The sequence below is a fragment of the Balaenoptera ricei genome, chromosome 5 (assembly GCF_028023285.1).
Source record: "Balaenoptera ricei isolate mBalRic1 chromosome 5, mBalRic1.hap2, whole genome shotgun sequence".
Taxonomy (NCBI): Eukaryota; Metazoa; Chordata; class Mammalia; order Artiodactyla; family Balaenopteridae; genus Balaenoptera; species Balaenoptera ricei.
Window position 1 is genome coordinate 9,127,935 of NC_082643.1, and position 27,720 is coordinate 9,155,654.

Below are 27,720 nucleotides of genomic sequence, written 5' to 3' on the forward strand. Positions count from 1 at the left end.
ACTGCTACCCATAACAAGGTGATTAATGGCACAGGTGATCGGACCACAATGGACGTTATAAATCAGTACACTAAGTTTTCTTTTTCAGAAATGCACAATGAAATGCCTTCTCTGGCTACCACTGCTGGATAACACAAATTCTGACACTTCCGTCTGCTTTTCAGTTTTCTGTGAAACTTGGTGAACCATCAACTCATTGCCATTGGCTTGTGCATGTGTACTGAAGGTGAAAAAGATTAACAATAGTGTGAGTTTGTACAAGACTTCCTTTTTGGAATCTTTTATTTTTGGCAACTATGTGGAAGGACTGTGGGAATCACATGACATCAAACAGAATTTCAGCAAAGGACCGAGAACTCCAATACTACATTTTTATGCATGTAGGTAATTTTTGATATGAATATTTAGAAACAGCTAAACTAATTTTAAGGTAATTTTAACTTTCTTAGCTAAGCTAATTTTAAGATTTTACTAGAAGATTTTTTTGTTTTATTTATTTATATCCCACATGTTCTAGTTGATACCTAAAGCGGCTTACAAAATTAGTACAGTAAAAAAAAGATAAAATGTAAACCAAAACAAAACAACCTCATTACTGGTGAGGGGATTGAGCAGAGGCCACTTAGACATTGTGTGTGTATTTAGCTAGTGTTATTGTTTGTTAGGGAGAATTGGCAATACACTACAAAGCCTTAAAGAGTCTGCCTTCTACCTAACCTAGCAATTCCACTTTTAGGAATTTATCTAAAGGAAATAATCAAGAGCGAAGGCAATCATTTAGCTATGTTCACCATGTATGGCTGTGTTTCACTATTGTTTATAATGGCAAAGGACTGAAAATAATTTAAGCATGCAATAAGCAGGAAATTGGTTAAGTTATAGTATATTTTGTGGATATTTGCAATTGTTTAAAATGCTGTTGTAAAATAGTATTTAAATCTATTGAAGATGTTCAATATATTGTTAACTTCAGAAAACATGGTGTTAAATATTATGTATAAAATGAACCACTTTTAGAAATGCACATACATGCATGGAGAAATGACGGAATATTAAGAACTAAAAATGGGTGGTGAAAGACCAGATCGTTTTTATTTTCTTTTTTCTTATATGTATTTTAAACATCTTATATAGTGTATATTTATTGCATTTGTAAAGAGAAAAACAAGTTTTTTTTTTTAATTAGGTAAGAAAATGAGTACAATGGGAAAATGACAGCAAAGTTAAAATGAACCTTGAAATGAGGTTACTTCTCAAAACGCATGCAATAAGATTCTGTACAGATGGGACATACATTTTGCTGTAAGCTTTCAAAAGCCATTGGAAAATGGGAAACACAATCAGCTACAGTATCTACAAGATAAGATACTATAGTCTCTTATAAGTATAAGGCAAGAACAGTTTGTTGGTCCACAACTTGAAAGTAAATATAATGGCTGATTTCACTGAACTTTTACCTACATGTAGGATGAAAACAAAATGCCAAAGGCCAATAGAAAGTTAAATAACAGTTATAAGTTCCCCTTTATATAAAGGGGAGCCGTAAAGTTTGGAAACACAAACAATACTGTTTTATTTTTTTACAGACTCATATTAAGTAAATTACATTATGTTATAGTATATATCAACTTTACAGACAGAACCCCCTTGATTACTTATTTCTTCTGGAGTGTGCTAAAAGTACAGATTTACTTAGTAAAAATGAGAGGGAGAAATCAGGCAACATCTGCAGATGCCTCTGCTAGGATTAAAGAAAATGTTGTATTAACACACCACACTCATTGCAACATCAACTATGCATTGCTACAAGGCTCTACTTCATGCACTCTTCCGGGACAAACCAAAGCTCGCCCTAAAAACTTTCTTAGGACATGCTCAACCATCCAATCTTGTTAATGTTAATTAATTTCAACCTATATGACGCTAGTGAGTTTCTTATATTTAAGGTAAGGTGCTTGTGTCTCATCCAAATGAGACGGTAAGATAAGAAAAGAAAAACCAATGCAGACTTAAACTATGAATAGTTTCAAGAAAAACAAAGGAATAGTCATAACGGCTGTAAGACCTTTATGGCCAGGAATGATGCTTCTTTTCCAGCAACTCTACATGTAGAAGACATTCAATAAATACTGAATGATTATCTGATTGATGGCAATATTGATTTACCATATCTTTCTTCCAAGTTATTTTTCACATTAATAAATTAATGCTGTGTATTACAGGATGGTTTTCAATAAGTTTAGATAATTTATCCTGGGAATATATAGGCCTCTCAGATAAACTGTATTAAGCAACCAAAAAAATGTGGAAAATGTTTTACAACCAATTTTCCCCTCGAGTATTGACCTGACTGACAAAATGAGTAATTCGTTGGGGGCCCAGGGGGAACCAAGAAACACTGTTGTGATTGTGTAGCTTCACAGGGTGCATACCCATTACCTGTTAAATCATCAGAGATTTCCCTTGCTAGAGATGAAGACACCTATTCTTCAAAAGTATGCCTGTAAGACAGAATGTTGTGGCTGACTTGGTTTTTTCCCTGCATGTTTTTTGTTTTTTGTTTGTTTGTTTTTGACTGCATCGTGGGGCTTGCGGGATCTTAGTTCCCTGACCAGGGATTGAGCCCGGGTCACTGCAGTGAAAGCTGCTGAGTCCTAACCACTGGACCGCCAGGGAATTCCCCCTTTTCCCACATGTTTAATCTGAGATACCAGAAGTCTGTCTCTGTGTAAATTTACCAAGTGACGTTTGTCTGCCGTGCAAGTAAGTAAACACAGAGAACAATAATTATTAAACAGTATTCCTGCTGCACTGAATTTCTTTCAGTTCAAAAACAGGCATATGCATTTCGAGAAGGGAGGTGTGGAGAATGGAGCACATCGCCGTCTGTTCAGCTGGAGGTGCAGCAAACCCCGGGAATCAGCCCCTGTCGCTGGGGATCCTTTGTCTGCCCAGTGCCGGACCACGACCACGGGATCCCTTCTGCCTGTCACGGGTTACGGTTAGAATTTATCACACTGTTTATTTGTTTGTTTATTTTGGGTTTTCCAACATTTTTTAATGTAAACTTTTCAAACACACAGAAAAGTAAGAAGTAAGGTACAGTGAACACCATCTACCCACCACATAGAACCTACACTTAACATTTTGCTGTACTGGATTTATCACATATCTATCCATCCCTTCATCCATCCTTCAATCCATCTTTTAAAATATACATTTCAAAATAAGTTGCTGACATCAGATACTTCCTCCTAAATACTTCAGCATACATAGCATTAATTGGAGCTCAATTTTGTTTACAGTTCTTGTTGGGGTTAAATATTTTATTTTTAACATGAATGTTTTTCTTTTATAAAATTTCTCATGATTAGCCACTATCTAACCCTTGGTATGGTATTTGGTTAACGTTTGCCTACCCCTCCGAGGTAACAGGGACTGTGCCGTTTTGCTCACCAATGTATCCACAGGGCTTGGTATTATAGTAGGTGCTCAATATACAGGGTATTTGTTAGGGAACATGCGGAAGTCAGAAAGAAATGGATGGAAGACAGAGCTATAGAAATGGAAAGAAAAAGTAAACCATGGCCTCTTCAAGCCAGTTTAAATATCTGCTATTATGACTATTGTTGTTGCTGGGGCCATTTAAAGCCATTTTGGTAAATGGAGCAGGACATGCTTGTTGAGGAAACTGCCGTTTTATGTTGGTTCAGTGAAGAAAATAAAATGAAGTACTGTGTATCTTCACTGATTGTTCTGCATAGGAGTAAGTTCCCAGGTTTCTGGCTGTTTATTTGGTAAGGACGCTTAGAGTACCTCAGTTTGTAATTTAGACATCACTCCTATCTCAACTCCAGACTTAAGTCTTTGATAAGCAAGTTTTTCCTAAAGACAAAATTTCATATGAAAAACACTTGAGCCATGAGCCAGAGATAATTGACCTAAATGCTGACTGATTACACATGAAAATACAAATTGATGACACATGAAAATAGAATCTCACTCTCTCCTTCTCAACCATGAGGAACCCTCCTTCCCACCATGACTTCTCTTTGGCCATTCCTCCAGTTCTTTTTGGTGATACCATCCCTGAGTTGGGATTATGTCTTTGTGAGAGACCTGGACTTCTGTGAAACGGCCACATCTCTGGAGCATAAGGAAATTGTGCTAATCTTGTCCCCAGTGTTTCTAAAGGGTCCAGTGTGATTCAGACTTCAAAGGTTGGAATCATTTTCTTAGATGTCCGTCAGTTACCCGGTAACTGAGATTTTGCTTTCTTCTCTCGTCTCAGGAGCGTCTGACAACCTGCTTATGTCACTGAGAATACATATGCCAGCCAACAGTGCCCCGTCCCCAGGATATACTACTCCCCCAAACTTCTTTTCTGCTTGGTCAACCTGTTACATTCTCAGAGAAGATTAACTACAGACCTGACCTGACCTGATTCGGACCTCCTTGGGAAGAATCTGGTCTCGAAGGACCTTCCCGGCTCAAATGGCCGGTTACAGAAATTCTTCCCCGAGTAAAGTCATTCCTTCGGGTTAAAGTAGTACTTTCTTAGCATTCTGCTTCTGTGTTGCAAATTTCAGAGGAGAAGCGGCGGTGGGGTGCGGTAGACTCAGGAGGTCACCTTCGTGAGAATGTTTTCTTCCCAGGATTATCTGTGCATCAGACATGGACCAGGGGAGCTCGGAAAGCCCTGTAACCTCGGGGAGGGCGAGGAGGAAGCGCTGAGATTCAGTGCCAGGGAAAGTGGGCGAGGACAAACTTCTCCATCCGTTACTGGGCTTCAGGCCACAGGGTGTCTTTCAGACGCGAAGATTCCCGCTCCCCCCGCCACCGCGCTCCAGTCTTCCCCAAGCCCCCCGTCGCTGCCGCGCGCCGCTCTCCTCTTCCACGCCAGCTCTCCACGCGGGTCCCGGGAAAGCGCCGACCTCCTTCCCGCTTCTCCTCCCGCGCAGCCCGGCGTTCGGCTCGGCGCCTCCTCCAGCCCTCCAAAGGCGAGTGGTACAAGACTCCTGCACCGTGGATGGAATACGACGCTTAAGAACTCCGCCTCAATTGCCGCCCTCTAGGTTTTCCCCGCCGTGCCCAAGGCTTCTGGGCACCTCTGCACAAATTTGATGAGACTGAGAGCTGAGAACCGGGAAAGCCAACCGCGGATCCGTCTCGTTCCCCTCCCCGCCAGGGAGAAGCAGTCCGGCTCCGGCGCGAACGCTCTGCACCCTGCAGCCGGCGCTCGGCCGACACACACCTGCCCCGCCGTCCCCTCGCCAGGCCCGCCGGTGCCCTCAGCTCGGCCCGCCCCCTCCGCCCTCCCGGGCCTGTGCCTCTCCCCGCCTCCCGCCCGCGGACCTCGCCGCCCCGCCTCGGGCTCCGCCGCGGCCGCCGGGGGTGCGGGCCCGCCCCACAAGGGCGCCCATTGGCCGTGCGCGCCATCCTTCACCCGGCGCATTCCGCCGCCCGCAGGCTTGCGGGGAAACTTCCTTATTATTGTGACGCCGAAATCGGAGAAACCCCGAGCCGGGTCGGCGGAGCCGTCACCGTCGGAATCCCGCGCGGCGGTTCAGCGGCCGCCGAGGTGCGCGGGGCGGGGTGGGGGGGGGCCGGGTCCCAGGAAGGAGGGCACCGCGGAGCCGCGGCCGAGCGTCAGCCGCGTTCGGCGCGGCACGGCGGTCCGCGCGCGGCTCCCGGAGGGGCGGCTGCGGCTGCGGGCGCCTCCCGTGACAGCCCGGGGCAGGGCGCGCGGGGAGGTCGGGGCGCGGCGCCTGCAGTGCCTGCGGGGCGCGGGCGCGCGGGGGCCTCGCGCGCGCCTCGCCGGCGTCCTCGGGGCGCTCCCTCTGACCTACAGAGCCCTAGCGCCCGGGGAGGCCGGAAGCCGCTCCAGAGGCGGGGGCGCCCCCCGCCCCGACTCGGCCGCCTGCGGACTGGGAGGAACTGCGACGCCGAAAGTCAAAAAGAGGATCCTCCCCTTCCTCCCCGCCCGCCCCTATTTAAATTCCGGGGCTTCGGCGACACGGCTGCGGTGAGGGGCGCAGACTCCGCCCCGCGCAGTGGGAGCCGCCGAGGCCTCTGCGCTGGGGGGAACCCCGGCGGCCGCGAGGAGTTGGCGCTGGGGACACGGGGGGCTCGGCGGCCGCGGTGACAGCGCCACCCACCTGACCGAGGCGGGGCTCGGTTTGCCTGCTCGGAGTCCGCCTCCTGGGCGGAGCCGGGGCGAGGGTGTGTGCGGACACGTGTGTGTGCGTGTGTGTGTGTGTGCGGACACGTAAGTGCGCGGACGGGCGCGGGGGTGTCAGGAACTGGGACGTGCGGGGGCAGGTGGCGCTTTGAGTCATCTGCGGATGTGTGGAGTGGGCGCACCGGGACAGCCGACCGAGCCTAGCCTGTGTAACCCGAAACAGACGAGCCGGGGAGGGCTGTAGAGACCGCACCTAAAGCAGCTGTGCACTGATTCGGGCTGTGCGCCCCGGGCTCCGGGATGTGTGTTTTTGAACTTTGCTTTTGGTATATCAGCGTTTCTGGTTGTTTTCTGATTCCGTTTTACTTTAGCTTTTTAATTAGCCCCATTTGGAAGTACCTTAAATTCAGAGCTAAGCCTTCCAGGATTTTGCTTTTGCATTCGTTACGCACGGAATGCTTTAGGAAAGACGATTCAAGCGCTCTCTTCCATTTTTGTGTCTCCTGACTCTTTCCACAAATAGGAGGCTATTTCTAGAACATTTCATCTGATGATTTGATAACATCGAGTGAGCTGCTTTTTTAACTCCAGACTGAGGAGAAAGAAAAGTGAAATAAAATGAGGATTAACACCCTTTTTAAATGCAGCGACTCTGGAGAGAGATGCTGTCTTGTTTTATTTAGTAGCAGATTACTGCGTAGCTCTCTTCTCTTTTCCTACTTTCCTTTACCCTGGGGGGTAGGGGGGTGGCATCATAAACCAGAAAAGGAGAGTAGCGTACTTAACGCCCTTTTAAAGCAAAACCGATGAATTACACATCGTTGACCGCGTGGAGGCTAGGAACCTTCTGGAGAAAGGATGCAGGAATCAAGGAGGAAGGCTTGAGACCTCTTTGGCAGAACTTCTCCCTTGGCATGAAAAAAAGAAACACAGTTGGTTAGCAGGCAGTTTTACTTTTTCAGTTAGTAGTTGGGATTTTATTTTTGAAAAAAGAAACAGAGATTCCAAAATGTTCCAAATGGTGTGGTTGGAGCCATTGGTTAAAGCATTTCATTCCGAGTAACAGATTTAAATTTCTTAAGATTTGCATAATAATTAAAAACTTAAAAAAAAATACATAATGAGAGTTGTACCACTACTGGAGATACAAGATAGTTTTGCTGCCGTCTCAGAAATAAAAGTAATAGTCTCCAAATTGAAAGGCAGTTTCTTACATTATATAGAAATAAAATTGTGATGCTAGTGTCTTAGAATCATGCGGTACTGTACTTTTTCTTTTGAGAGACTTAAGGTGCCTTTCAGATAGTCCCATCTTGTTTTGCATGAAAGAGGATGTGGTGATGAGAAGGAAGGAAAGTCGAGAAAGACTTCAAAACGGCTGTAGCAAAATAAGCTATAATGTGTGTGGTACATGGAAAAATGGAAAAAGTGCATTACTTTTCAAAAATGCATCTTTTTAAACCTAAACGGGAGGTTTTAAAATAACTTTATTTTTAGTTTTACATCTACTACAAATGCTAGGAATTTTTAAAGGTGCGTCTCTAAGTTCGCTTTTAGCATCATGCTCTAACCAACTGAGCTGACTGTCCAGTTGACTCTAACTTCACGTTTAGAGGCGACATCTTCATAGTTGGTCAGTGGTTATCTCATTGGTGTTTAACTAAACTCCAGTCCTGAGATACAATGTTGGGGGAATATTCAAGCTCGCATAATTTAAAGCTATTCTTATTTTCAGAAGTTTGTTTTTCATTTTGTTTTCAATAACATGAAAGCACTTTGTAGCATTCTATATTAATGTTAATTGTTTTCTCTTTAACTTGCAGATCTGCAGGGTGAGGTGGAACTATTCTGGCTTAAGTACAGATGCCAAGTGTGTGTGACCTGTGGTGAGTTCCTTAATTTCTCTGAGCCTCAGTTTCCTCATCTTGTACTTGGGAATAATATCTAACTCACAGAATCGATAAGAAGATTACACAGGATAATCTACGTAAAGGACTCGGATTAGTATAGCTGCCTAGAGAGGGACCTTAACAAATCCTTACTGACTTCTTTCGGCTGTGACAGAGTGAAGAGAAGAAAATGAGCCCAGGAAGTAGGAGACCTAGTTTTTTTTTTTTTTTTTAAATAATTTTTTTTTCCGTCTTAACCATTTTTTATAGTTCTTTATTTATTTATTTTTGGCTGTGTTGGGTCTTCGTTTCTGTGCGAGGGCTTTCTCCAGTTGCGGCAAGCGGGGGCCACTCTTCATCGCGGTGTGCGGGCCTCTCACTATCGCGGCCTCTCTTGTTGTGGAGCACAGGCTCCAGACGCGCAGGCTCAGTAGTTGTGACTCACGGGCCCAGTTGCTCCGCGGCATGTGGGATCTTCCCAGACCAGGGCTCGAACCCGTGTCCCCTGCATTGGCAGGCAGACTCTCAACCACTGCGCCACCAGGGAAGCCCGAGACCTAGTTTCTGGTCTTGGATTCAACCAGTTACTTCTCAGAGGACCAAAGTTAACTTCAGCTGCCATTAAAATGAGGTTAGGAATGTCAATCTCTTGCCTGGAGGTTGGATCAAATGGATTTTTAAGGTCTCTTTAATAAGATGACCCCTTTGATGACATAACGCTGCCCCCTTTAGACATTTACTACATTAAGAAACAGCACTTGCTGGTGTCAGGGGCGTGTGTTTCTGTGTGTGAGCCAGTAAGTGAACTAGACTCGCTCTAAGTTCCGGGGAGTGTGGAGGAAAGCGTGGCTAACTGTTGAGATGGCCTCACGCATCCCTCCGGTCTCCGGCTTACACAGGTTGGTTCTAGCTCTAGTTGCCTACGAACATCGCCAGTGATTCAGCTAATACGAGCTCACTTACTATGTGCAGCATTCTTCTTTTAACATTTGCTTTTAAAATTGGAGAAGGAGTATAGCTTGGCTTTGTTTTAATTTAAGTGGTGGTACAACATCATGTTTAAGAGCATGGACTTTGGAGTCTGGGAGATGAGATTTGAATCCTGCCTTTGCCACTTTAAGTAAGTTTCCTCCACAGCTAGTACTTATTTACCACAGCTAGTACTTATTTACATGCTCTTGGTCAAGTGACTTAACCTGGCGAAGCCTTGAGGTTATAGTAAAGGGCAAATTAAATAATCTATGTAAAGTTTTTAGCACAGATTCAGACACACAGTAGGCTTGCAGTAATAGTAACTATTACTTTTTCTTCATTCAACAAGTATCTGTTGAGCCCTCCCTTGTGCCAGACACTAGTCTAGTCTCTAGGGGTAGAGAAATGAACAAAGAGGCGCAGTCCGTCCTTCATGGAGCTTCCGTTCCTCAGTGCTAGCATTGAGAAACACCATTATTTAATGACAGCTTGGATCGTAAAAGGCATTCTACGGTTCAGATCTGCTAAAATGTGGTGAGGGGCGAGCACATTGAGAATGGAGGAAATACATTGTTGTTTTTTTGTTACTGCTTAGGGAATGTGTATCTAAGGGAACCTGGCAAACAAAACTGTTAACAACTTTAGATTGTGGGAGATGTGGTTTTCTCAGATTCGGGTTCAGTTTTCTAGGCACTCATGAAGCATCTACTGCGCTCCTTTGCTATGCTGGGGACAGGAGACACACAGATGAGTAAAACCCGGTTCCCTACATGGAGAAGCTCTCAGTCTGCTCATGGATGGGGAATTGGTGGGTGAGATGCAAGAAGCAGTGATCTTACCTCAACAGTACTTTTCATTTTTTAAAAGACTGTGAAGTATCTGAAAGCATAAAACAGTATGTGTAATATATGTTCTACAAACAACAATAAAAGGACAGAAGCAGGACTTCAGCCATGCTACTGAAGCTCCCTTTGTGCTCCTTCCAGAAGGTACCCTGCATTGTCACATATACACAGATCTCTCTCAGTCTTTGTATTGATCATTTTTTTGCTTTTCTTCATAGCTTTAGCACCACTAATGTTCTTATCTCCAAATACTTGTTGTACACTTGTGTTTGGACTTTGTAAAGATGCATCACATTCTGAATTCTTCTGTGACTTTTTCCCCTCCTCAACGCCGTTTTTAAGGTTTAGCTGCACTGATGTTTGTAGATGGAATTCATTTCTCTTCCACTGCTGTACAGCGTTCTATTTTATGGTTCTGCTGCAGCTTACCCATTTCCTTACAGATGGACATTTGGGTTGTCTTTGTTCTATGTACTTCAAATAATCCTGAAGTGAACGTTCTTGTGCATATACCTTGGGGCATATATTCATGAGTTTCTTGCTGCATTGTACAGTAGGATAGCCACTAGCCATATGTGACTACTTATATTAAAATAATTAAAACTAAATGAAATTAAAATGTCAGTTCCTCAGTCACATTAGCCACCTTTCAAGTGCTCAGTAGCCACATGTCGCTGGTGACCACCATATTGGACGGTACAGGCAGGTAACATTTCCATCACAAAGTTCTCTGTTTCCAGGTTTTGCTCATCTTTGTATCTCCAGTTCTCAGCATAGCGAAGGAGCACTGTAGATACTTGATAAGTTGGACAGTGCTGGTCACGTACCTAGAATTGGAATGGAATTACTGGGCCGTGGGGTATTTACATCTTCATCTTCACTGGAATTAATGCCCACTTGTTTTCCACAGTGGTTCTGCCAACTTACACTCCCACCAGCTGTGGGTCAGAGTTGTGGTTGCTTTATATCCTTGACTTGGCACTGTCAGACTTTTTAATTCTTGCCAGTCTGGTCAAGTGTCTTTTTCTGAAGGCAGCCCGCGCCTTATGCAGACAACGGAAAGATCATTCTTCTAGTTGTACAAAGCCCAACACCAGGTAGTAAAGAAGGCCCCACCTGTGCAGGGATCATCAGGGGAGGGGTAGGAATGTTTCCTGAGTTGGCTAAAAGGGTCAGAGGACCAAAGTCCAGCTGACGTGAAAGAGAGAGAGAAACCAGCAAGGAGTGGATTCACATTGTTGAAAACTTCTCTCTGCCTTCTGTGCCATTTCTGCCTGTGGTAGTAAACTTTTGGCAATAAAGTATGTCATTAGAATAAATCTTCTTTGTTACTGGAGTTAATTCTGCATTTGAGTTTTGGCTCCAGGTTTATTCAAAGCTTGGATCTGGGGAGTGCCTGCAGAGCACTGAAGCCTGGGACGTTCCCGTTTCCTGCTGTTGGAAAAGACCCTCCCTTCCCCGTGTACCATTTAGGTAAAGGCTTCTGAGCTTATTTGAAACAAAGCTTATCCCTATCATAAATGAGATTAGAAGTCCTTCCTGAGTGTTATTTAGGTTTTAGTGACTTTCAAAGAAATAAGAATCAGTTGTTAGGCTGAATGTTTGCACACTCTGATTAGTAAGACAGAGTTTAGGAATTGCAGCTTGTCTTTTAGCATTCAACTCTCTAGGACTGATAAAAGGAGATTTATCTACCCCCCCACCCCGCCTTGGCCTCCCCAGAATTTAAAAGAAAATACACACAAAAAACTTTGTCCTTGCAGCCTCGGATTTCCTCCGCGTAAGTTATGCCTGCCAGGGTAGGGCTGCCTTGCCCTAGTGCGGATCTGGCGGCACAGCAGGTACTCGCCACAGGAAGAAGGGAGTCACAGCCCAGCCCGTTGGGGAGCTGCCCTGTGTGCCGAGGGCTCGGAGCGGAACACCTGGAGCAGGTGCTGGGGCAGCACGCAGTGACCGACTGGCCCCCTGCACCGAGCGCCGGCAGCACGCAGTGACCGACTGGCCCCCTGCACCGAGCGCCGGCAGCACGCAGTGACCGACTGGCCCCCTGCACCGAGCGCCGTGCCCGCGCTAAGCACTCGTGACTCGCATTCTGTCCCTGGTCCTCACAACAGCCCTGTTGCTCTTCTTGCCACTTCAGGGACAGGAAACAGGCTTAGAGCGTTTAAATATCTTCCCCAAGGTTTCACAGCTAGCACGTGGTTAACTTGGGGCTTGACCTTTGGTCCTTTTGACCCTTAAGCCCTGCTAACATTATCCTGAGTCTTTTACCAAAAACAGAGGAGGAGAAGGACTGGGAAAAGTACGAGATGTGACACGGGGGGAAGGAACGGAAGGTCCAGCTTTCTTCCTTTTGTTCTGCGACGGGGAGATAAGAGGCAGGAAATTGAGGGGCTGGACCGAAGTGGCCCGGGACAGCCAAGGCGGCTGGCGCGGGTGCTGAGCCAGTGTGTCGTCCTGTGTGCTTCTGTAGCACCTTTTTTTTTTAATGGTTAAGCAAATTGTAAAGCTCTTTTTTTTTTTTAAGTTTTTATTTATTTATTTATTTATTTATGGCTGTGTTGGGTCTTCGTTTCTGTGCGAGGGCTTCCTCCAGTTGCGGCAAGCGGGGGCCACTCACTATCGCGGCCTCTCTTGTTGCGGAGCACAGGCTCCAGACGCGCAGGCTCAGTAGTTGTGGCTCACGGGCCCAGTTGCTCCGCGGCATGTGGGACCTTCCCAGACCAGGGCTCGAACCCGTGTCCCCTGCATTGGCAGGCAGATTCTCAACCACCGCGCCACCAGGGAAGTCCCTGTAGCACCTTTTATAATTGTGTGTTTTGAAGGGAGGTGAAAGATTCTACTCCTCTAGAAGCAAGAGAGAGATGGTGAGTGGGGAAAAGTGGGTGAGAGGACCCAGGAGATCAGAATGCCCAGTGATGGAGAACATTGCCAAAGACAGACCCTTAAATTCACGGAAACCCACAGCTCCTAGATTCGGGGGTTCCACCAGAGGGTACTTTAAGTGGAAGCTACATTAATATCTGACTTCTCTTCGACGCACGGAACTTCCCTCCTGAAAGCTAGATGCTTTTAGTGCCTCCTGCTCTAGTTTTGGCAGGGTGCCGTGGTGAGCTAGACCATATCTCCAATTAGGGTTAATCATTCTTTGATAGGAATACATCTTATCTGTGGTTGCTATTTAGTTACCTCTGAATAAGTAGTTTTCTTTTTTTTTTTAACACCTTTATTGGAGTATAATTGCTTTACAATGTTGTGTTAGTTGCTGCTGTATAACAAAGTGAATCAGTTATACATATACATATATCCCCATATCCCCTCCCTCTTGCATCTCCCTCCCACCCTCCCTATCCCACCCCTCTAGGTGGTCACAAAGCACCGAGCTGATCTCCCTGTGCTACGCGGCTGCTTCCCACTAGCTATTTATTTTACGTTTGGTAGTGTATATATGTCCATGCCACTCTCTCACTTTGTCGCAGCTTATCCTTAGCCCTCCCCGTGTCCTCAAGTCCATTCTCTATGTCTGCGTCTTTTGAATAAGTAGTTTTCATTTGACTACTTGAAGATTGCATTACTATAACTCAGGTGGGCAGGATTTTAACAATAGCCCTATTTATCTCTTTTCATAAATGGTTTCTACTAGTCAATCAGGGGTGAAGCCGCACCTCAGGCTGCTTTCCCAGGCTTGCAGTTGGCCAGAGCATCCAGAGTTCACCTGACGCTCAAGGACTGAATCATGTTAAACAGACTTATAAGAAACTGATAGATCCAGGATGCCGAATTAGCAATGAGAAGTAGAAATGCCAAGAAGGCTGGGATGCTTTGGACAGCTGGTCACAGTATTCTTTCCCCATAGTAGTATCTGCCTTGGAAACCAAGTTATTTAAGATTGCTTATTAGGGCTTCTCTGGTGGCGCAGTGGTTGAGAATCCGCCTGCCAATGCAGGGGACACGGGTTCGAGCCCTGGTCTGGGAGGATCCCACATGCCGCGGAGCAACTGGGCCCGTGAGCCACAACTACTGAGTCTGCGCGTCTGGAGCCTGTGCTCCGCAACAAGAGAGGCCGTGATAGTGAGAGGCCCGCGCACCGCGATGAAGAGTGGCCCCCGCTCGCCGCAACTAGAGAAAGCCCTAGCACAGAAACGAAGACCCAACACAGCCAAAAATAAATAAATAAATAAATAACATTTAAAAAAAATTGCTTATTAATCATGGAATCTAAGCAGGGCAGGTGGCTGGGTAAATTTAATGATTAATGTTATGGAGTCTGATCTCCCCATCTCCATTATTGGGCAATAATTACTTAGCAAATCAAATAGTCAACTTGACTGATTATGGTACCCTTTCTCTCTGGACAGAGCTGGAGATATTGGGAAGTTCTGACTGTTTGGCTGTCCATTTTCTAGACTCCTTACTGTATAGCATACTAGTCAAGAGCACATTCTCTGGGCTTAAATCCTAGCTCTGCCACTACCTTATTGTGTGATTTAGTCAAGTCACTTCAACACTTTCTGTCTCACTTTCTTTTTCTTCATTCTCTTTTTTTTTGTCTTCACTTTCTTCATCTACAAATTTGAGATGATAATAGCAATACCTACCTCGTAGAAGATTAAATGATTTAATATCTGTGAACCACATAGAAAAGTGCCAGACTCAGCATAAGCTCAAATGAAGTCTTACCTGCTGTTGTTATTAATAGTGTAATGTTAATATTATCAGTTAGGAGTTTTTTTTTTTAATTTCGAGTGACAGAAATCCAATTCAGACATTCATTCTTAAGCAAACAAAGAAGGGACTTATTAGACTGTATAGAGGTGATTCTCTTTTTTCGTGGTAGTTAAGTTCAATGAAGTTGCTGAGAACACCAAATTAATGAAGACTGAGCCATTGCTCCTGGGGAAACACAGGGTTAGTTAGGTTCCTGCCAAGAGCCTCTGGTCAACAGATCAGTACGTAACCTTGTTTCATATATGTTTAAGTGTGTTTCTGGGGGGAATCTCCTGGTGGTCCAGTGGTTAGGACTCTGTGCTTTCACTGCCTGGGTTCAATCCGTGGTCAGGGAACCAAGATCCTACAAGCCTTGCGGTGCAGCCAAAGGAAAAAAAAAAAAAAATCTAGAAAAAAGTGTGTTTCTTTTTAGACACCTTATTTGATGCCTATTTCTTAAAAATGATTAACTCTATACAGTATTTCTTTATAATAAAACACTAGTCAGGAAGAGTTTTTTTAAACCTCTTCCTGACCCTGGGTAACGTGACAGTAAGTTTCTCTGGCTCTCAGCCTCACAACAGTGCTGTCTAGTACACGCTATAATCAGGCGTCATTTCATGAATCCCCAGATACTCAGTTGCTTTGCTATCTCTTCTGTAGCTTCGCTATGCACTATAGATGTTACTTTAGCACTTTCCAGAGCGGCCACATGTCTTGATCAGTGAATCGCCCCTTTTTCGCATTAGCATTGAACTCACAGCCAACGGCTCTGGAACTCACGCATGAACGAAGCTCATCCATCACGTGTGTTTTCTTTGTGCGGCACTCACAGCCTTCGTGTACTTAGGAACACTAGACGGGGCTTCACCCCTGTGCGTGGGGGGCATTTTAAACAGCAGAATCACCGACAGAACAATATAAAAGTATGAGAACTGTGGCACCAAGTGGAGTCAAATAGATCACTTGCTTGCAGTGTGAGAGTTGAGACAAGAAGGTAGAGAGCATCGTCTTGTTTGATTTGGCTGGGAACGTGCACAGAGAGGGGCTCAGATTTTTCACCTCTCTGCACATGTCTGGGAATGACTGCAAACAGGCTCCAAGTACTGACTTTGAGGTTACAAATAAATATCGGTGGGTAGGCAGATTCACAAGTATGGAATCCGTGAGTGATGAAACACAGCTGTACTCAGGAAGAGTGAAGGTCGGGGTGCTGGCCCTAGGCAAGAGGGGATCCAAGGCTCAGTCACCATCGCTGGGACTCTTTCTGTCTCCTGTCTTTGAACCTCTCTGGCTGGTAGCTTCCCAGTGTCTTACAGGTGTCCTCTGTGCGACAGGGAAGGTAGCTTCCGGCAGCTCCAGTTACCTTCGGAGGCAAGAGGCAGTCTTCCGTCAGAGCTCCACGGGGCTTGGTGGGGGAGGACTCTGGCCCAGCTGGGAGTGTGAACCTCTCTCTGCACCAATCACAGCGGCTTAGGGGTGGCCCTCTCTGAGTGGCTTGGCCAGGGTCACGCTCACCTTTGTGCAGGAGGGCGTAGGGTTTGCTACCAGATAAAGAGGGACTTGAGGAGAGAGATTAGACAAAATAGCAGTCCCTAACACCTTTGAGGAATTTGTTTTAAACTAACCTTCATTCTTCAGGAAGGTCGTGCCACATTGGGTTGCAGTTTCTCTTGCATTAAGTGCGTTTCAGTCGTGGCCCTTTTCAATTGATGAATAGTGTTCCATTGTATTTTATTGATGAGCAGTGTCCATGTTGATGGACATTTGCGTTGTTGCCATTTTTGTTTAGTATGAATAAAGCTGCTGTCAGCATTGTTTATAGACCTTTGTGTATGTAGACATACAATCATAGCTTTTTTTTTTTAAAGAAATACTTTGTCCTATCTAAAGTGAGGCTTTGATTGTGTCCCAAAGGCCTTTTTTTTTTTAATATAAATTATTTATTTTTGGCCACATTGGGTCTTCGTTGCTGTGCGTCGGCTTGCTCTAGTTGTGAGGAGTGGGGGCCACTCTTCGTTGCAGTGCGCGGGCTTCTCATTGCCATGGCTTCTCTTGTTGTGGAGCATGGGCTCTAGGTGGATGGGCTTCAGTAGTTGTGGCACGTGGGCTCTAGAGCACAGGCTCAGTAGTTGTGGCTCGTGGGCTCAGTAGTTGTGGCTCGTGGGCTCTAGAGCACAGGCTCAGTAGTTGTGGCGCATGGGCTTAGTTGCTCTGCAGCATGTGGGATCTTCCCAGACCAGGGCTTGAACCCATGTCCCCTGCATTGGCAGGTGGATTCTTAACCACTGCGCCACCAGGGAAGTCCAGATCTTAATACCATATTTTTAGACACATTGTATTTGGCTGGTTAAGAGGATGGCTTAATGCTTCAGCTGCTTAATCTCATCCTTTATCTCTTAATTCTGACTACTTTCACGCTCTGAGGGCAACTTTATTTTCAAGTTTCTAAGACATCTTGTGTTGTATACTGACTACATCATTCCATACGTTTTTTGGTGTGTGTTCTTGCTCTTGTAGGTGACGTGTAAATCTACTTGGGTGGCGGAGCGGCCCAGTGGGTAAGAGCGCGCGCGTGCGCGTTGGGTGGCGGTGCGGCCCAGTGGGTAAGAGCGCGTGCGTGCGCATTGGCTTCAGGCCTAGATTCCTAGCCTGGTTGTGTTCCTTCCAGCTCTGTGACCTTGAGCGTGCTTCTTAATCTCAGTGAGCCTTGCTTTATCTGAAAATGAGGCTAAAAATAGTGCTGAGGGTACAGAGTTGTTAAGATGAAATGAGATAATGACATAAAATGCTTATTAGGTACAGTGACTGCGGTATAGTAAGCACTATGATGTTTATGTAATTATTGGTAGGAGAGACAAGACAAACTCATGAAACATTAAAAATGAAAGTAATTAGTACAAATACAGCAGCTGAGCAAATTGGGAAAATTAAATTATGACTAGACTGTGAGCTTGCTGCTCTTTTTAAATGTCTGTCCTCCCCCCGCACCCCCCCCACCCCGACCCTATCCCTAGTTTGCATCTTATCTCTCCTCCCTTCCTTCCTATGATTGCATTTAGCTCAAAGAATAACATTTTTTTTTCACGTTCTTTATTGGACTATAAATGCTTTACAATGTTGTGTCAGTTTCTGCTGTACAACAAAGTGAATGAGCCATATGTATACATATATCCCCATATCTCTTCCCTCTTGTGTCTCCCTCCCTCCCACCCCCCTTATCCCACCCCTCTAGGTGGTCACAAAGCACCAGAGCTGATCTCCCTGTGCTATGCGGCTGCTTCCCACTAGCTATCTATTTTACATTTGGTAGTGTATATATGTCAGTGCTACTCTCTCACTTCATTGCAGCTTTCCCTTCCCACCCTGTGCCCTCAAGTCCGGTCTCTACATCTACGTTTTTATTCCTGCCCTGCCATTAAGTTCATCAGTACCGCTTTTTAAAATTCCATATGTGTGCATTAGCAGATGGTATCTGTTTTTCTCTTTCTGACTTCCTTCACTCTGTATGACAGATTCTAGGTCCATCCACCTCACTGCAAATAACTCAGTTTCGTTCCTTTTTATGGCTGAGTAATATTCCATTGTATATATGTGCCACATCTTCTTTATCCATTCATCTGTCGATGGACACTTAGGTTGCTTCCAAGTCCTGGCTATTGTAAATAGTGCTGCAGTGAACATTGTGGTACATGTATCTTTTCGAATTATCATTTTCTCAGGATATAGGCCCAGTAGTGGGATTGCTGGGTCATATGGTAGTTCTATTTTTAGTTGTTGTTTGTACAAAAAGGAAGCATGAATTTTTAAATGGTAGTGAAACTTTGGGGTAGTCAGCTGTAATCAATCAGCCAAAGGTTGACTGAGCACCTGCTAAATCAGAGAGGTATATGTCGTGCTATGGTCTCTGCCTGAGGCAATTAAACTTTGGCTGAGGAGTTAAGTTACAAGAGACAGAGAAAGTTTCCAATCAAGGCGGTATAGTAGATGTGTCAGAGAGGCTCTCAGGTAGGAACTGAAGCTTGACCCAGATCCTGAAGGATGTGTAAGAGGGAATGGCAGAGAAGATAGCATTTCTTTTTCCCCGTTTCTCATTTTTGTTTTGAGTAGTGAATTACTACTATGCAAGTTAACAATTGGCTACCTAAAGGAGTTAGTTCAAAATTAGTTAGTTTAAAAAAACCAAAACCCAGAAAACTCAAAGGACAGGTGCAGCAAGAGAGGACAAGTTGAAGTCGTGAGGGTAGTTTCAAAACAGTTGTTGCCGTCATGGTGTGCAGACATTGTTGCAGCACGTCTCCTGTACTCAGTTCTTCATCAGTGATCTGAAAACCGCATTCTGTGTTCACTGTTCCTTTACACATTTGTTTAGACGTTTTTTAAAACTCTTACTAAAACATAAAAATAGCATTATTATTATAACTACCGTCAGCAATTTTAATATGTTTTATTTTGAGATGCAAGGTATCTGAAGAATATTAAGGGGAGGGCTTCTTTAAAATTGATTACGTTTATTCCTTAAAGTGATTTTTTTTTTTCTGATTCCCCCGCACCTTTTTTTTTTTTTTTTTTCTTACAAAGCTCTCTTCTAGGCTACATGTCTCCCTGAAGGACAAGAACGATGTTATGTTGGGGGTATTGGTCTCTGGGCCAGCCTGGGATGAGCCCTAACCTGCAGGGGATTGTGGCCGAGCCACAGCTGTGTGGATTTACGTCCGACAGACGCGTCAAGGAAGTGGCCTGCGGAGGCAACCACTCCGTGTTCCTGCTGGAGGATGGGGAAGTTTACACGTGTGGTTTGAACACCAAGGGGCAGCTGGGCCACGAGAGGGAAGGAAACAAGCCAGGTGAGTGCACCTAGGCAGCCTCGATGACGGGCGAGGCCGGCCGAGGCTGGGAGAGCTGGTCGAAGGTTTCCTCACCAAGCGTTGACCCTTCAGGGGGGCTCTCCTTCTGGTGAGAAATGATGAGGTAGGGTCTTAAATTGTGACTGTGTAGTATTTTTCACACTAGCATGTGCCGTTTTCTTTGTTACTTGCTGTCTTTTTTTGTTCAGTCCAAATCACATCAAGAGGCCAAAGCTTCATGGAAAAAGAGCCTTGCTGGTTTTTGTCTAGATAATTTTATTCTTTTGTGTTCTTTTAGGAAAGTCAGTTTGACGTTAGGGTGAGCTTTTTTTTTTTTTTTTTCCCCCTGTGCCTGCCTCCCTCTTTTCTCATAGTTATTCTCTCCCATAGCATGTATCAGTATTAACTTGTAATCATTAATTTTTATGTTGACCCTTGGATAAAGGGCTGCAGGGCTGGTCTTAAGGATAAATTGTGAAGTATGTGAAGCACGATTTGTGGGCTCCTTCCCCATTCTTTGCCTCCTGGTTCCCTCATTAGAGCCTCCTAGAGAAAACGCCGCCCCAGGCCTGCCCACCTGGAGCAGTGCCCAGTGTTCTAGCCAGGGGCTCCTAACCTGTGGGCCCTGGACTCTGCGGAGTTCAAGGAAGGGGGTCTGTAGCGTGGGCCATACGTGTATGTACACCTTTATATGTACAGTGCACCTGATACTACATGTTTTCAAATGTAAGTAGATCCTGTTGTTCACTGAAATAAAAAGTCAATTCACAGTGCCAGCAGTTCATTAATTGAGTTAGTAAATCCTAATTATGTGTTTAACCAATGAATATAATACAAAATTATAATATATAGCTATTATGGAGGTGGCAGGAAGGTTTTTGACTTTAAAAAATATTTTTCATATTGGAAAAAACCGAGGTCTTTTTTGGCCTCCTGTAAAAACTCACTTGTGTCTTGCATGGGGCTCCTACGGTGCTCTGTTCCCAGCTGAGAGCAGTATCTCACAGCTAATGCCTGCAGGGGGGGTGATGGCAGGTCCCAGCCCAGCGGCGTGCTCCTGTCTGCGGGGAATGTCTACATTCAAGACCCGCTTTAAGAGACCCATAAGGCCCGCTTTACACCGGTGATCCTGGAGGACTTGTACCCATCCTGGCCAGCCTTTGAAGGGAATGTTTTGGGGGCCAGGAGGAGATCTTTGTGGTAAGGCCTGCTGAGACACCCCGGCTGGGGGGACCCTGGAGTCAGACACACCTGCTGGAGGAGGCGTTACCTCCCCTCTGACTCTGTATTTCTGAACCTCAGCTCCTTTGCTGGAAAAGGTGACTCCCGGCTGTTCTGTAGCTCTTGAAGAAGGCGATTCAGACGGTAAAGACGTCTCCCCAAGGTTACCTGTAGCCTGTGAAGGCCGCCGTCCTCCCGCCTCCTGTCTGTTTTCTCTGTGACCCTGCTGTGTGTGAGGCCGCCTCCCGGTAGGGCCAGCCGCCCAGAGGCGCCTCAGGGCTCACCTTGGTCCTAAGGCCTGGGGCCAGAGGATGGGACCTGGGGTGGCAGGTGGAAAAGGAAGCGAAGCCCTTGCAGGCCAGCGATAGCGAAGATCTGCAGGTGGCAGCGTGGTGAACGCGCCTGAGTGCCATCGGCCGTCCTTCCAGCCGACCCTCCTGCCAGAGCCCCTGGCGCTGGGTGGGCGGTCAGCCCGCAGCTGCTCCCTCCCGGGAGGTAAGGCCGAGTGATGGCGAGCGACTCCAGCCGGCGATGCTCCAGGAAGGCTCTCGGGCTCGACCACGGAATCCAGCCGGAGCTTGCAATCGAAATTTGGGATGAGCCAGGCTCTGGTGTAAATTGCAGCGGAGTCCAGAAATTTCTGTTGCTGGTTACGCTTGCCTGTTAATTATAAACGGCGTAGCAGCTGCGGAATGGTGCCTCATTGAATGGAAAGGTTCTGGGGGAGCGAGCCTCCCTCTTTAATTTTCTCATTGGTAGGTGTGTTCTAAATCTGGGTGCCAGTTGGGTTTAGTTTTAATGAGTGGGAAGAAGAGAGTGAGCTTGTTTTCTCTATGTGTTTATTGAGAGCTGTGACCTGGGGAGCTGCTGGGCACGGAGGGGACGTCAGTGACAGAGGGACCCTGTTTCGGGCAGCCTGGAGTGGCTGGGCCCACAGGAATGCCATCCCCGAGTAACCCCTGTGGTCTTGGGGGAGGGAGCTTGAGAAAAGGCCGCCTCCCCAGAGAGCATGCTTCCGGGGGCAGTGGGCGGGTCTGCCATTTCAAGTCAACATCATTGCCCAGACCAAAGGATTTAGCAGTGGGAAGGATTAAAGAGAGTGAGGGGGGGAAGGAAAGGTGCGGGAAGGTGGTCGTGTAGGGGACGCGCAAGGACGGAGCTCTTCGCTTTGAACGTGTGCCTTGAGTCTGTCCTGCCGACGGTGAAGTGTCCCTTTCTACGCTCGGTCTCTAGCTGGCAAAGTTGCACGGTACCTGAGTTCATTTTTGGGGGGAATTCTGTACGTGCCACGGGGCGGTGGTGTAAAGCCCTCCGCGACAATCTTCAAGGATTTCTGTTTTTCCTCTGTGAGCACATCTAGTAGTTTCCTACTGCATTTGCTGCTTCTGAGGCTACTGTGCTTTCCTTGTACGCGGATTTATCTCCTTCTCAGCACTGCCCTTGTGTGACCAGCGTCGCGTATGTCTCTGTGTGGCGCGGGAGGGTGTTTCCAGGACACCTCAGGCACTGAAACTCCTGGTTACGCAGGCCCAGATGTTCCCCACTGTGCCAGCAGCTGCCGGTTCTAGCTTAGGTGTGTCCGTGACTCATTCATTTGTGCTTTGGCCAAAGGTGGAGAGGTCTGTGACCCCTAGAAGCATTTTTTAATTTAATTTTATTTATTTATTATTTTTGGCTGCGTTGGGTCTTCGTTGCTGCGCACGGGCTTTCTCTAGTTGCGGCGAGCGGGGGCTACTCTTTGTTGCAGTGAGCAGGCTTCTCATTGCGGTGGCTTCTCTTGTTGCCGAGCACGGGCTCTAGGCACGCGGGCTTCAGTAGTTGCGGCACGCGGGCTCAGTAGTTGTGGCTCGCGGGCTCTAGAGCGCAGGCTCAGTAGTTGTGGCACGGGGGCTTAGTTGCTTCGCGGCATGTGGGATCTTCCCAGACCAGGGCTCGAACCCGTGACCCCTGCACTGGCAGGCGGATTCTTAAGCACCGCGCCACCAGGGAAACCCCCTAGAAGCATTTTTTATCGGCAGAATATCAAAGCCCCGTCTAAACTCATTGTCCAGCTTTTTAAATAAGTGTTGGATTATTACTGTCATGTGTACTCCTCTCCCATTTTTCTCCTTCATTCTCTCCCTCACATTGTGATATCAACCTTATCTCCTCCCAAAAATCAGGGATAGTTTCAGTGCTTAGGACAATGTAGGAGGATTAACTAATTTCCTCATGTTTTTGCCCATGAAGTCATCTCATAATTTCCTAAAACATGCAGTTTCAAGAGCTGCATTACAGGAAGCCATGTGTGCCTCTTTGTATTTTCTAAAAATAAAGCAAGCAAACAAAACATCTAAATGATGTTTTTTTAAATAAGTGATTAATCTATAACTAACATTAAGCAAGTCTTGAAATATTTTATTAAATTAAAATAGAAACTAGTGGCCCATAGAAAAAATTCAAACAACTTACCTCAGTTTATTGTGCTTCTCTTATTCCCACCTATCCACATTGTCAACACAACTCTTCTTGTGAAGGGACCCTTCTCCTTTTCCCATACATACTCTGATTTCCCATATTGGGATTTTAGCTTAAGCTAATCCTTGTGTTATCAGGAATGTCTGAATTTATGTAAACCGCTAACCTTTCTTCCTGTCTTGAGTAGGCAAGAACTGTGGTAGATGCAGTTATTTAGTTTAATTTAACCTATGTTAAATTTTAAAAATTCGGGGGACTTCCCTGGTGGCACAGTGGTTAAGAATCCCAACGCAGCCAAAATAAATAAATAGATAAAAATTCTGCAGAGACATCCCAGGAAACCTTTCCATGGCAAACCCCAAGAGTAACAATTTATAAACAGACTAACATTCCGGTGCAGCGCTATTTGATTCACACCTGTGATTGGTTCCTTTTACCTCCTCCTGAGTTAGTTTCTCTCTCTCTTGTAGGTAATTTAATCCAGTTCACATTCACATTTTGTGTTCAATCTAAGTATTTCCGTAATGCCCATCACCATATGTAACAGCTCTCCTGCTGTTTGATAAATGAAGTTTATAAAGCAGACCATCTCAGAAGCCTCAATTCCCAGAGCTGGGGTTGCTGGTAACGGGCTGGTAGAAGTAACACTTTCAAGCAGCTTATCAGGTTGCTCTAGGGCATCTGAAGGACGCCGTAACTCTGTTATGTTAATCAGTTTTTGCCGAAAAGCAAACTAACTGAGCTGAAGGGAAACAGAAGAAATCCGGTAATGACTTCCTAACGTTGCAATGCGTGTTTCCATGGGCTCAACTGTGATATAAAAGGCAGAAGGTACCATAGCAGATATTCAGATCTCAGCACTGCGCTTGTTCGGGGCCCAGCTCTTCCTCAGCAGGAATTGCAGGTGGGGGAGGGCTTACATAGATTCATAAAGGTTAGAGGTTTGCATAAATTCATCATCTCTCTGATGACGAGAATGGTAGTCATCAAACGCCACGGAGGTGTTGACGACTTTGACAGCTGAGTGGACAGCTTTCTGGTCCAGAGCCCTAGGGATCAGGAGCAAATGTCATTTAATAATTTTATTTTTCTGGTGTGGTTGATCGAAAGTTACTTTTTTCTGTCTGTAGTACTCAGCCTACTTTCCTTAAAGACATTTGAATGTTTTATAAAATATATACTTATTCATGAGCATATTCTTCAATGTGAGATGCTATTTGTGTTTTAAAAATTTGCAGTTTACTTTTTTTTCTTTTAAATTTATTTTATTTATTTATTTTTGGCTGCGTCGGGTCTTTGTTGCTGTGCGTGGTTTTCTCTAGTTGCGGCGAGCGGGGGCTACTCTTTGCTGCGGTGAGCGAGCTTCTCATTGCGGTGGCTTCTCTTTGTTGTGGAGCACCGGCTCTAGGTGCGCAGGCTTCAGTAGTTGTGGCACGTGGGCTCTACAGCGCAGGCTCAGGAGTTGTGGCGCCCGGGCTTAGTCGCTCCGCGGCATGTGGGATCTTCCCGGACTAGGGCTGGAACCCGTGTCCCCTGCATTGGCAGGTGGATTCTTAACCACGGCGCCACCAGGGAAGTCCCTGCAGTTTACCTTTAAGTAATTAACACAGTGGTTTGCACCGTGATACAAGAGACTCAGTTCATTTGTTAATTGTAAAAGCGGTTAACTATACATATTACAAGCTGTCTTCATCTCGATGTGCTGATCATTTTTAAGCTGATTAATCCTCATGATAGCCCTGTAAAGTAGGTCAGTAGTAGTATCCCAGGTATATGTAAAGGAGAAGAGGAAAGAGAGTTGAGTTTGAGTTTTGGTTGGGTACTGACAGTTTGGTTTTAATAATCCTGGAATTTTGTCCATGGATATCTTTTTAACTTCAGACTGATTGGGAAGGCCCAGTAGAATTTTATTTTCAAGTTGTTTTTCTCGTTTATATTCAATTTCCACTCAGTCCTTATAAAAGAAACAAAGATATAAACTTGGCCACCAAGAAGCTTGTATTCTTTAATTTACTGGTTGAATACCACATATGATCAAGGTGCTTTGATTAAAGGCACGGAGAAACAATTCCCTTTCATCTTTAAAATCATTAGACGACTGTCAGCTTGTTGTTTTATTCTCTTTTGAGTACCACATAATCTGGGGAAAAAGAACACATGATAATTCATATCTCAGGCGGATACCTTTTGCCTCGCAATTTACCTCATGTTCTTTGTTCCTTTATTTCCTTGAATTACTTATTTCTCATTCAATCATTCAGTCAGCAGATATTTACGGAGTGATTAGACTCCTAGGTTCCCCATTTGCTCTAGATACTGTCAGGACAAAACACCTTTAGCGCAGAGCTGCCCTTTGGGAGTTTATAGGCCAGGTGGGAATAAGGTGTGTTCCTGTGAAGTTTACATAATGCAGTTCACCTTGTGCCGAGCAAGTGATAAAGGTCCTAAGTGTGTCAAAATAAGAGTTGTGGTGGAGAGTTAGGTCTAAGTCAGGTCACCAGCAGTGAGTGCTGAATTCTGATTTCTAAGAAGTGTCATCTTTTCCACTACACACATACAAAGTTCAAGTTTATCTTAGGTTCGTTTGTTCAGGGGCAGCTTTGGTGATGGTGTCAGTCTCTAGGGATGTTCCATGATTTTAGTAAGTCCACCCTTGAATTATTGTGTTGTGATAATGATTTCATTGTCTGGCAGTTTTGATGAACTCTTGTCTAGCTTGGTGATCTGTGATCTTGACAGATCAAGGATAGGTGAAATGTTTCTGAATTTATCAATCTGGATGGAGTATATCTAGTCAGCTGATACTTCACAGTGATTCAAGAGCTATCGGAATCTTTGTCTTCGTGAGTAAATGCCCTTTGATAGCATGTAATGTTGAAATCTGGGTAACTCTCCAACAGATACTGTCTCATATCCTTACAGATTTTAAACCATTTTTTCTCGCATTATTCAGACATGTTTTGCAATTTCTATTATATATAATTATTAAATAACTCATAGCAATTGAAATCATTATTGTGAATGATTTTAATTTAGAGTGTTAGCTAATTATGCAAGCAGTATAATGAATGAGAGCATGGACTCTGGAACCAGACTTATGGGTTAGAATCCTGGCTCTGCCACTCACTGGCTGTGTGACTCTGGGAAGGTGGCTTAACCTCTCTGTGTCTCAGTTTTCTTAGTTGTAAAATGTGGATAATGTTAATAATATCTATCTATTAGGGTTGTGAGGATTCAGTAAGTTGTATGTCAGGTGTTTGGAATAATGCTGGCCCAAAGTATCAATAAGAACTCAGTTAGTGCTAGCTGTTATTACTGCTCATAGTAGTAATTTGTCTTAACACTTTCCATTACAATTTTTTGATCCTCCTATTCCAGAATGTAAACAAATAATAAATTCATTAAGTATATATTATATTTATACATATATAAGTAATTGTGTTAATCATTTTTACAGGTTCCCTTAACACTATAGGGTCTGATGAATGGTATATACATCCAGGGGAGGGAGATGATGTAGGCTAGGGGCGTTAAGAGAGACTTCACACATTATGCTGATTTTTATATTTTGAGTTTTAAAGGACAGTCTTTTCTTTATTTTCCATTTTTTGGGTCCTTGACCTTACTGGTCCCAAGAAAAGTACCTTACATATATCAGGAACTCTGTAAAAACTGCTTATGCACATACAGACATGTATACATATATCTTATCTCTACACCGTGGTTAACATTGCCCCCAGCATTCTGGTCCAAATTTGCACAGACAGGGGAAGCAAATGAAGCCACCGTGGATATTTTGGCACAGCAAGGGCTACTTTGTGATGCCCCTAGAGGACTCGAAGTGGTTTGGCAACACATGGCCAGTAGATTTGATCTACTTCAGAAAGTAGACGGCAATCCATTGATCCTGAGCCCAGCTGAATTTTTTTTTTTGATTTTTTTTTTTTTTTTTTTCCCAGCTGAATTTTGTAGGCAGTTACTTTAGGTTTCCAGTTAGCGTTGATGGGGGCGAATCTTCGGACAGGGTTATACATGACCTGAAAGAAGGTAAGTGGTTTTCTTTCTGCATTCTGCAATGGCCTAAGAAGAGATTACTCTGGAGTCTGAACCTGTCTGATCCCTGGTTTTTTTTTTTTTTTTTTTTTTTTAAATGGGCCTGTACCATCATCAAAAAAAACTACAAACAATAAATGCTGGAGAGAGTGTGGAGAGAAGGGAACCCTCTTGCACTGTTGGTGGGAATGTAAATTGATACAGCCACTATGGAGAACAGTATGGAGGTTCCTCAAAAAACTAAAAGTAGAACTACCATATGACCCAGCAATCCCACTACTGGGTATATACCCTGAGAAAACCATAATTCAAAAAGAGTCATGTACCACAATGTTCATTGCAGCTCTATTTACAGTAGCCAGGACATGGAAGCAACCTAAGTGTCCATCAACAGATGAATGGATAAAGAAGATGTGGCACATATATACAATGGAATATTACTCAGCCATAAAAAGAAATGAAATTGAGTTATTTGTAGTGAGGTGGACGGACCTAGAGTCTGTCATACAGAGTGAAGTAAGTCAGAAAGAGAAAAACAAATACCATAT

The 27,720-nt window shown here is 44.9% G+C and overlaps 1 protein-coding gene across 6 annotated transcripts in view; it reads left to right on the top strand.

Moving 5' to 3' along the window:
* The first annotated feature begins 5,442 nt into the window (after nucleotides 1-5,442).
* The window catches only part of HERC3 (HECT and RLD domain containing E3 ubiquitin protein ligase 3), a 513,145-nt gene continuing 490,867 nt past the window's right edge, over nucleotides 5,443-27,720 (top strand). For 2 of the 6 annotated variants that reach the window (XM_059922404.1, XM_059922403.1), the window contains exons 1-3: nucleotides 5,444-5,581; nucleotides 8,005-8,067; nucleotides 19,176-19,441. In XM_059922404.1, the coding sequence (XP_059778387.1) occupies nucleotides 19,216-19,441 (226 nt within the window). In that variant the 5' untranslated portion in view covers nucleotides 5,444-5,581; nucleotides 8,005-8,067; nucleotides 19,176-19,215. Of the gene's footprint in view, nucleotides 5,582-8,004; nucleotides 8,068-17,114; nucleotides 17,201-19,175; nucleotides 19,442-27,720 lie in introns of those variants that run through there. The other 4 variants (XM_059922399.1, XM_059922402.1, XM_059922398.1 and 1 more) reach the window with 4 other exon arrangements.